This window comes from Oncorhynchus mykiss, chromosome 25 (genome assembly GCF_057628025.1).
Source record: "Oncorhynchus mykiss isolate SJ-2025 chromosome 25, ASM5762802v1, whole genome shotgun sequence".
Taxonomy (NCBI): Eukaryota; Metazoa; Chordata; class Actinopteri; order Salmoniformes; family Salmonidae; genus Oncorhynchus; species Oncorhynchus mykiss.
Genome location: NC_143046.1, coordinates 56766605 through 56777500, shown reverse-complemented (window position 1 = coordinate 56777500; position 10896 = coordinate 56766605). Strand labels below are relative to the sequence as shown.

The 10896-nt window shown below is 49.0% G+C and overlaps 1 protein-coding gene across 2 annotated transcripts in view; it reads right to left on the bottom strand.

Moving 5' to 3' along the window:
• The window catches only part of LOC110505332 (kinesin-like protein KIF26B), a 168834-nt gene that overhangs the window by 46172 nt on the left and 111766 nt on the right, over positions 1-10896 (bottom strand). For both annotated transcript variants that reach the window (XM_021584512.3, XM_036962480.2), the window contains exon 5: positions 8128-8314. In XM_021584512.3, coding sequence (XP_021440187.3) covers positions 8128-8314 — 187 coding nt within the window. The remainder of the gene's footprint in view (positions 1-8127; positions 8315-10896) is intronic.

The following is a 10896-nucleotide window of genomic DNA, read 5'->3' as shown; positions in this document are numbered from 1 at the left end:
CTCCCCCTCCATCTCTCTCTATCCCCCTTCTCTCTCTCTCTCCCTCTCCTCCTCCACCTCTCTCTACCCCCCCTTCTCTCTCTCCCTCTCCTCCTCCATCTCTCTATCCCCTTTCTCTCTCCCTCTCCTCCATCTCTCTCTATCCCCTTTCTCTCTCCCTCTCCTTCTCCATCTCTCTCTATCCCCCCTTCTCTCTCCTCCATCTCTCTATCCCCCTTCTCTCTCTCCTCCTCCATCGCTCTCTATCCCCCTTCTCTCTCCTCCATCTCTCTCTATCCCCCCTTCTCTCTCTCCTCCATCTCTCTCTTTCCCCCCTTCTCTCTCTCCTCCTCCTCCATCTCTCTCTATCTCCCCTTCTCTCTCTCCTCCTCCTCCATCTCTCTCTATCCCCCCTTCTCTCTCTCCTCCTCCTCCATATCTCTCTATCCCCCTTCTCTCTCTGTCTCCCTCCTCCATCTCTCTCTAACCCCCCTTCTCTCTCTCCCTCTCCTCCTCCATCTCTCTACCCCCCTTCTCTCTCCCTCTCCTCCATTTCTCTCTATCCCCCTTCTCTCTCCCTCTCCTCCTCCATCTCTCTCTATCCCCCCTTCTCTCTCCTCCATCTCTCTATCCCCCCCTTCTCTCTTCTCCTCCTCCATCTCTCTCTATCCCCCCTTCTCTCTCCTCCATCTCTCTCTATCCCCCCCTTCTCTCTCTCCTCCATCTCTCTCTACCCCCCCCTTCTCTCTCTCCTCCATCTCTCTCTTCCGCCCCCTCTCTCTCCTCCATCTCTCTATTCCCCCCCTTCTCTCTCTCCTCCATCTCTCTCTATCCCCCCTTCTCTCTCTCCTCCATCTCTCTCTATCTCCCCTTCTCTCTCTCCTCCTCCTCCATCTCTCTCTATCCCCCCTTCTCTCTCTCCTCCTCCTCCATATCTCTCTATCCCCCTTCTCTCTCTGTCTCCCTCCTCCATCTCTCTCTACCCCCCTTCTCTCTCTCCCTCTCCTCCTCCATCTCTCTATCCCCCTTCTCTCCCTCTCCTCCATTTCTCTCTATCCCCCTTCTCTCTCCCACTCCTCCTCCATCTCTCTCTATCCCCCCTTCTCTCTCCTCCATCTCTCTATCCCCCCCTTCTCTCTCTCCTCCTCCATCTCTCTATCCCCCCTTCTCTCTCCTCCATCTCTCTCTATCCCCCCCTTCTCTCTCTCCTCCATCTCTCTCTATCCCCCCCTTCTCTCTCTCCTCCATCTCTCTCTTCCGCCCCCTCTCTCTCCTCCATCTCTCTATTTCCCCCCCTTCTCTCTCTCCTCCATCTCTCTCTATCCCCCCCTTCTCTCTCTCCTCCATCTCTCTCTATCCCCCCTTCTCTCTCTCCTCCATCTCTCTCTATCCCCCCTTCTCTCTCTTCCTCCTCCATCTCTCTCTATCCCCCCCTTCTCTCTCTCCTCCTCGATCTCTCTCTATCCCCCCTTCTCTCCCTCTCCCTCTCCATCTCTCTATCCCCCCCTTCTCTCTCTCCTCCATCTCCTCTCTCTCCTCCATCTCTCTCTATCCCCCCCTTCTCTCTCTCCTCCATCTCTCTCTTCCGCCCCCTCTCTCTCCTCCATCTCTCTATTTCCCCCCCTTCTCTCTCTCCTCCATCTCTCTCTATCCCCCCCTTCTCTCTCTCCTCCATCTCTCTCTATCCCCCCTTCTCTCTCTCCTCCATCTCTCTCTATCCCCCCTTCTCTCTCTCCTCCTCCATCTCTCTCTATCTCCCCCTTCTCTCTCTCCTCCATCTCTCTCTATCCCCCACTTCTCTCTCTCCTCCCCTTCTCTCTCTCCTCCATCTCTCTCTATCCCCCATTCTCTCCTCCTCCTTCCATCTCTCTCTATCCCCCTTCTCTCCCTCTCCTCCTCCATCTCTCTCTTTCCCCCCTTCTCTCTCTCCTCCATCTCTCTCTTTCCCCCCCTTCTCTCTCTCCTCCATCTCTCTCTATCCCCCCCCTTCTCTCTCTCCTCCATCTCTGTCTCTTCCCCCCTCTCTCTCCTCCATCTCTCTATTTCCCCCCCCCTTCTCTCTCTCCTCCATCTCTCTCTATCCCCCCCTTCTCTCTCTCCTCCATCTCTCTCTATCCCCCCTTCTCTCTCTCCTCCATCTCCTCGCTCTCCTCCATCTCTCTCTATCCCCCCTTCTCTCTCTCCTCCATCTCTCTATCCCCCCTTCTCTCTCTCCTCCTCCATCTCTCTCTATCCCCCCTTCTCTCTCTCCTCCTCGATCTCTCTCTATCCCCCTTCTCTCCCTCTCCTCCTCCATCTCTCTCTATCCCCCCTTCTCTCCCTCTCCATCTCTCTATCCCCCCTTCTCTCTCTCCTCCATCTCCTCTCTCTCCTCCATCTCTCTCTATCCCCCCTTCTCTCTCCTCCTCCATCTCTCTCTATCCCCCCTTCTCTCTCTCCTCCCCTTCTCTCTCTCCTCCATCTCTCTCTATCCCCCCTTCTCTCTCCTCCTCCTCCATCTCTCTCTATCCCCCCTTCTCTCCCTCTCCTCCTCCATCTCTCTCTTTCCCCCCTTCTCTCTCTCCTCCAATCTCTCTATCCCCCTTCTCTCTCTCCTCCCCTTCTCTCTCTCCTCCATCTCTCTCTATCCCCCCCTTCTCTCTCTCCTCCATCTCTCTCTATCCCCCCTCTCTCTCTCCTCCTCCTCCATCTATCTCTATCCCCCTTCTCTCTCCTCCTCCTCCATGGTCTCTCTATCCCCCCTTCTCTCTCTCCTCCTCCTCCATCTCTCTCTATCCCACCTTCTCTCTCTCCTCCTCCTCCATCTCTCTCTATCCCCCCTTCTCTCTCTCCTCCTCCTCCATCTCTCTCTATCCCCCCTTCTCTCTCTCCTCCTCCTCCATATCTCTCTATCCCCCCTTCTCTGTCTCTCTCCCCTCCTCCATCTCTCTCTACCCCCCCTTCTCTCTCTCCCTCTCCTCCTCCATCTCTCTATCCCCCTTCTCTCTCCCTCTCCTCCATTTCTCTCTATCCCCCATCTCTCTCCCTCTCCTCCTCCATCTCTCTCTATCCCCCCTTCTCTCTCCTCCATCTCTCTCTATCCCCCCCTTCTCTCTCTATCCCCCCTTCTCTCTCCTCCATCTCTCTCTATCCCCCCCCTTCTCTCTCTCCTCCATCTCTCTCTATCCCCCCCTTCTCTCTCTCCTCCATCTCTCTCTCCCCCCTTCTCTCTCTCCTCCATCTCTCTCTTTCCCCCCCTTCTCTCTCTCCTCCATCTCTCTCTATCCCCCCCTTCTCTCTCTCCTCCATCTCCTCTCTCTCCTCCATCTCTCTCTATCCCCCCCTTCTCTCTCTCCTCCCCTTCTCTCTCTCCTCCATCTCTCTCTATCCCCCCTTCTCTCTCTCCTCCTCCATCTCTCTCTATCCCCCCTTCTCTCCCTCTCCTCCTCCATCTCTCTCTATCCCCCCTTCTCTCTCTCCTCCTCCATCTCTCTCTATCCCCCCCTTCTCTCTCTCCTCCATCTCTCTCTTCCCCCCCTCTCTCTCTCTCCTCCATCTCTCTCTTTCCCCCCTTCTCTCTCTCCTCCATCTCTCTCTATCCCCCCCTTCTCTCTCTCCTCCATCTCTCTCTATCCCCCCTTCTCTCTCTCCTCCATCTCCTCTCTCTCCTCCATCTCTCTCTCCCCTTCTCTCTCTCCTCCCCTTCTCTCTCTCCTCCATCTCTCTCTATCCCCCCTTCTCTCTCTCCTCCTCCATCTCTCTCTATCCCCCCCTTCTCTCTCTCCTCCTCCATCTCTCTCTATCCCCCCTTCTCTCCCTCTCCTCCTCCATCTCTCTCTATTCCCCCTTCTCTCCCTCTCCATCTCTCTATCCCCCCTTCTCTCTCTCCTCCTCCATCTCTCTCTATCCCCCTTCTCCCTCCCTCTCCTCCTCCATCTCTCTATCCCCCCCTTCTCTCTCTCCTCCATCTCTCTCTTTCCCCCCCTTCTCTCTCTCCTCCATCTCTGTCTATCCCCCGTTCTCTCTCTCCTCCATCTCTCTCTTTCCCCCCTTCTCTCTCTCCTCCATCTCTCTCTATCCCCCCTTCTCTCTCTCTCTCTCCTCCCCTTCTCTCTCTCCTCCATCTCTCTCTATCCCCCCTTCTCTCTCTCCTCCATCTCTCTCTTTCCCTCCCTTCTCTTTCTCCTCCATCTCTCTCTTTCCCCCCTTCTCTCTCTCCTCCATCTCTCTCTTTCCCCCCCTTCTCTCTCTCCTCCATCTCTCTCTATCCCCCCCTTCTCTCTCTCCTCCATCTCTCTCTATCCCCCCCTTCTCTCTCTCCTCCATCTCCTCTCTCTCCTCCATCTCTCTCTATCCCCCCTTCTCTCTCTATCGCCCCTTCTCTCTCTCCTCCTCCATCTCTCTCTATCCCCCTTCTCTCTCTCCTCCTCCATCTCTCTCTATCCCCCCTTCTCTCTCTCCTCCATCTCCTCTCTCTCCTCCATCTCTCTCTATCCCCCCTTCTCTCTCTCCTCCATCTCTCTCTATCCCCCCCCTTCTCTCTCTCCTCCCCTTCTCTCTCTCTCCTCTCTCTCTCTCTCTCCTCCCCTTCTCTCTCTCCTCCATCTCTCTCTATCCCCCCCTTCTCTCTCTCCTCCATCTCTCTCTTTCCCCCCTTCTCTCTCTCCTCCATCTCTCTCTATCCCCCCCTTCTCTCTCTCCTCCATCTCTCTCTATCCCCCCCTTCTCTCTCTCCTCCATCTCCTCTCTCTCCTCCATCTCTCTCTATCCCCCTTCTCTCTCTATCCCCCCTTCTCTCTCTCCTCCTCCATCTCACTATCCCCCCTTCTCTCTCTCCTCCTCCATCTCTCTCAATCCCCCCCTTCTCTCCCCCCTTCTCTCCCTCTCCATCTCTCTATCCCCCCCTTCTCTCTCTCCTCCATCTCTCTATATCCCCCCCTTCTCTCTCTCCTCCCCTTATCTCTCTCCTCCATCTCTCTCTATCCCCCCTTCTCTCCCTCTCCTCCTCCATCTCTCTCAATCCCCCCTTCTCTCCCTCTCCTCCATCTCTCTCTATCCCCCCCTTCTCTCCCTCTCCTCCTCCATCTCTCTCTCTCCCCCTGATGCGATGCCAAACAAAGCTCTTGGCTCTCAGCTCCCCGTCATGATGTCACACTGTGTGATACAAACAACCCAGTCTGCCTGTCAGGTCCCGAGTCTACACTGCACCAGGCTGGTCCATCTGTCCATAAAGGCATCAGAAGTCGAACAACAAGTAACTCACAGCAGAATCGATGGCCTAGCAGGTAGCAGAGGTCCCATTCCAACAGCTGATGTATTCTTACTGTAAGAAGGCCTCTTGTTTACCTTCAAAACCTGAAGAACATGTATGAAGGTCGGCTGGTAAATATTGGCTTTATGTCTCGTTACTTTAAACCCTGACCAGTATGTGTCAGTGGAGGCTGCTGAGGGGAGGACGGCTCATAAATAAATGGCCGGAACGGAGCAAAGGGAATGGCATCACACACCTGGAAACCATCTGTTTGATGTATTTAATACTATTCCACTGATGCTGCTCCAGCCATTACCACTAGCCCGTTCTCCCCAATTAAGGTGCCACCAACCTCCTGTGGTATGTGTACGGCCTTAGGACACAGGCAACATAACATTTTATGCTGCAGCACTTAATGAATAAGTAACCGTGTGACTGAGCTGGGAATGAATCGATAGCAATGTTTCTGAGGTTGTCATCGTGTTGCCGATAAATATTTAATCACCATGTCATTTGACGAGGCAGGAAAACACAAACTCTCCGCAGTCGTTTTTAGAGTATCAGTTAAGAGGCTCGACTGAATAATTCACAGGGTCTCTCTCTCTCTCTCTCATAACTGGGGATGTGATAAGAGAGAAATCTGATTAAGGAAGAGTACCAGTGGGACTGTGTGTGTGCGCCTGTGTCTCACAGGTATCCCACTGTTGGCCGCTGATTGTAACCATGGAGACCGGTTAAGCCAATATCAAACTAATGTGAGCTTTTAAATTACAGAAAATAATCCCATGAGACCAGTTTTGCCAACAATCCAAGGAAAGTAGCTGTCGGCTGCTCCATTTGTCGCTAGAAGTTGCTAGATGACGTCATGACATAATAGTGACTTCATAATGACCATTTGCACATGGTATAAAAAATAAATTATACTTTTTTTTCTGCTTATGCTGTCCATCAGTCTCTCAAGCAATGAGAAGTTCTCCAAATCAAAACTAAATAGAATGTTTGAAGGAGAACAAAAAGGAACCCATTTTAATTAAATTCACTTCACTTCAGCAGAGAGAGGACTGAGAGGCTACAGCAGAGAGAGGACTGAGAGGCTACAGCAGAGAGAGGATTGAGAGGCTACAGCAGAGAGAGGACTGAGAGGCTACAGCAGAGAGAGGACTGAGAGGCTACAGCAGAGAGAGGACTGAGAGGCTACAGCAGAGAGAGGACTGAGAGGCTACATCAGAGAGAGGACTAAGAGGCTACAGCAGGGAGAGGACTGAGAGGCTACAGCAGAGAGAGGCGGGGAGAGAGTCTTTGGAAGGGGAGCAAGACCGCAGAACAGAGTAGCACAGCTGAGCTCAGCTGAACGGAAACACACACAAACAGGGAAGTTGCTAAATCATCCAATAGTCGCTGGGGAAGCCTTAAAAAGTAGCTACATTTGTCACTGTACTCTTTTACCAATAAGTCACTGGAGGGGTCTGAAAACGAAATCTAAACTAAATCTAGCAACAAAGTTGCTAATTTGGCAACATAGCTTAGAGACTGCCCTTACTAACACACATGTATACACACACACACATACAGACACAGAGAGAGGAGTGTGAGAGGAATGAGTATGACAACACACACACAAAAGCTCTGACAGTCTTAATGCAGAATCAGGCATCCCAAACCCTCTTTCTCTCTCTCCCTCTCTCTCCATCTCTCTAAATATCTGTCTCTCTTTCCTCCCTCCTTCAATCTGCCTTGTTGTTCTCCTGGCTCGTGTCCACCCCTCTATCTCACAATTAAGCCTTTCGTAGGCCTGCCAATACCACCACTATTAATATTTTACCCACAACAAGGTAGCAAAGTGGCTATTGAATTCCCATACTCTGCATGCACACACACACACACACACACACACACACATACACACACACTGCCTGTGAGGTGTTGTTTTTGGCCTGATCTGAGACAGCTATTAATAATGGCTTAGGCTTCTTAGTGTCATTGCTCTCAAGGCTGCCACTCGTTCCAGAGCGTGTCTGTGTGTGTGTGTCTGTCTGTGTGTGTGTGTCGGTCTGTGTGTGTGTTTCTGTTTGTGAGCGTCTGTGTGGCTGTGTGGTTAACACTTTGCTGGGTGATTGAAGTGACCGTGGAAGCCCCACAAAGGAGGGGAGGAGAGGGAGTGAAGTAGAAGATGGGCGGATTGGAGATAAACCTAATCGATGGACAAGGAGGACGAGGAGGAATCAATCGTATATTATGTTAAGACGATGAAATGTCATTCATTTGTTTTGTCCACAAAATAACCTCTCTTAAATGAAGCTGGTATCAACACATTTTAGCTTGAGGTTCTGCTAAATGATCTCCCAATGGTGTGCAATATTTTAGACAACATTTTCCACAGTGACAGATGGACCTCTCCATTTCTCCATTTCTTCATTCTTTCACATCGGTCTCTTCAGCGAGTACAGGTAGAGCTGCTAGCAGCCTGAGGTTCACAAACCAGCACTTTATCTTTCCTTCAAGGGACTTCCTTTTAAGTATGCCTAGAGATAAGAACACACATCATTTAATTTCCTTTACTGATATAAAATATCTCCCCCCCGCAATCTGGAGGTGAATGGAAGCATCCCTGCTGGGCTGATTCGATTAAGGTGAGCCGGAATGTACCAAAACCCAAGCGGAGGAGGGGGGCAGCAAATCCGACGGCACACATCGCGGTATGGTCTAATATCTTGCCTGCTCTCACAGGTTTACAGGCAGCAGGGAAATGTGGAAATGTGTGCGTCTGTGTATGTTTGTCTGTATGTGTGTGGTAGGAAAAAGGCCACGGCAGCAGGAGTGAAGGTGACATTTTGTTTGTCTGGAAATGTCACCCTTTCTATTCCTCAGGATACCGTATGTACGTGTGTGTGAGTGTGTGTGCGCTCATAAAGTCCTACCTTGCCCAGTCCGGGGGTGTCTTTGATCTTGCTGGCAGCCCGTAACAGGCAAGGTGGGGCGGGGGGAGGGGCGGTCTGCAGGGTCCCACTGAAGTTGGTGGGGAACAGAGGGGGGTCACACACCACTGGGGGGGGCGCTGGGCGCTGCTTCTTCTTCTTCGATGACAGGTTCAACTTCTGAGCAGCTCTACAGAAGGAGAAAGAGGGGTGGGGGGTGGGGTTCAATTCCAATGTTAACCAATCATCCAACACATCTCGTTACTGTGTTCATCTACTGCTGATTGAAGCGAGTTGGGAGATAACGGAGAGAGAGGGCAACAGACCCACAGAGAGTAAGAGATGGAGAAGGAAGAGGGAAATATTTCCCCCCCACCTAAGAGCACACAGAGTGATCATGATGTGTAAGGCATTGTGAGAAATGTGTTCCCACTTAAAAATCCAGCTGTAGAGAGTGGTTAAGTGGACGCCTTCGATGGAAAAAAACCCACAGTGAAGATAGTTGTTCCATGCCATCATGGCGACGCTTCCTCCCCAACACCACCACAATTGCGGTAGCTCTGTGTGCCCTGTTCTAATTGCTCGTTCATGTTGCTAATTGGGGCTGGATTACGCGCCCAGCTCACCACATCAATAACGAACACACGCACACACACTTAAGCAGCGACATCTGTAACTGGGAGGGGAGCACCATTTCACTGTCCTCACAGTCTTCACAGTCTTCTCTTTCCACTCGCTCTTTTCTCTTCCCTGTCTCTTCTCTCCTTTCTCCTTTTAGTCTAAATTACACTATCGTGGCTAGGAAACGTGATGACATTGCTAAAGTTGTCAAATCATTTTTTGTAGGAAACAACTTCGTCATCCTGAGGACGTCGTCAAATGTACTTCAGACAGATCATAATGTTGTCAGCTAGCTAAAATCCGGTGCTCTCCTCTTCTCAATCGCAGCTAGCTAGCTGATGTTATACTACATCTAATGTTAATCTGACGACATCACAATAACCACGTTTCCTTCCACAGTTTTTAATGCGAGTAAAGACATACCATATAAAATCCTGACAGCTGTGATGGAATCGGGACGTTTTCATAAATGCCAACAGATCAGTTGTTCGTTTGACATGGTGGGATCTTTTGGTGTCTGTAAGATGAATTGTGTGAGAAATTGCGGTGGAAGCGTATCATCATATCAAAGTAAATTTAGAGTCACGCGATGACATCAGACAGTAGGTGTGTGGTCCTCTTAACTACGATTCGGGAAACCATGCAGTTTATAAAAGATGAAATAAGATGAAACCATGCAGTTTATTAGAGATGAAATACGATGAAACCATGCAGTTTATAAAAGATGAAATAAGATGAAACCATGCAGTTTATTAGAGATGAAATACGATGAAACCACGCAGTTTATAAAAGATGAAATAAGATGAAACCATGCAGTTTATTAGAGATGAAATACGATGAAACCATGCAGTTTATTAAAGATGAAATAAGATGAAACCATGCAGTTTATTAGAGATGAAATAAGATGAAACCATGCAGTTTATTAAAGATGAAATACGATGAAACCATGCAGTTTATTAAAGATGAAATAAGATGAAACCATGCAGTTTATTAAAGATGAAATAAGATGAAACCATGCAGTTTATTAGAGATGAAATACGATGAAACCATGCAGTTTATTAGAGATGAAATACGATGAAACCATGCAGTTTATAAAAGATGAAATTAGATGAAACCATGCAGTTTATTAAAGATGAAATAAGATGAAACCATGCAGTTTATTAAAGATGAAATAAGATGAAACCATGCAGTTTATTAGAGATGAAATACGATGAAACCATGCAGTTTATTAAAGATGAAATAAGATGAAACCATGCAGTTTATTAGAGATGAAATACGATGAAACCATGCAGTTTATAAAAGATGAAATTAGATGAAACCATGCAGTTTATAAAAGATGAAATTAGATGAAACCATGCAGTTTATAAAAGATGAAATTAGATGAAACCATCTAGTTTATAAAAGAGGAAATACGTTTTGAACTGGACTTCACAGGGTGGTGAAAGTGCGCCGTGATGAGCTTGATGCTCCTTTCCGATAAATGTTGAGGGTCTTATTCTGGTGACATGCTGATCGACGCTCGACTGCCGTTTGACAAATGAAAAGAAACGACACACAGTGGGGCTGTTACCTGGACACAGATTAAGCCTAAGAGGAGACAAACTGAATTCCTATCATGGAGGACTGGCTTGAATTCTGAGGATGACCACAATTTGATTTTCACCATGAGCAAAAGCTATTGATTTTCTACCCAAAGTTGCAAAGAAAATGTTGTGAACCATTTAATTAACAGAAGAGACCAGCAACATGGATAAAAGGGTGTGGTGACAGTAGCAGGAACAGCGGCATCTAGTGGGCAAAACGTGGTGCTTTCAAACTAATGTACAGCGCATTCGGAAAGTATTCAGATCCCTAGACTTTTTCCACATTTTGTTACGTTACAGCCTTATTCTAAAATGGATTAAATAGTTTGTTCACCTCATCAATCTACACATAATACGCATATTTACAAAGCAAAAAAAAGCAAAAACAGGATTTAGAAATGTTTTCAAATTTATATAAAATGAAAAAAAAAACGGAAATACCACATTTACCTAAGTATTCAGACCATTTCCTCAGTACTTTGTTGAAGCGATTGTGTGTGTGTTCCCATGTGCATATGCGTGCACAGGGGTCGCGAGCATTGAACCACTCCTTTTTGGGGGTTGCGGG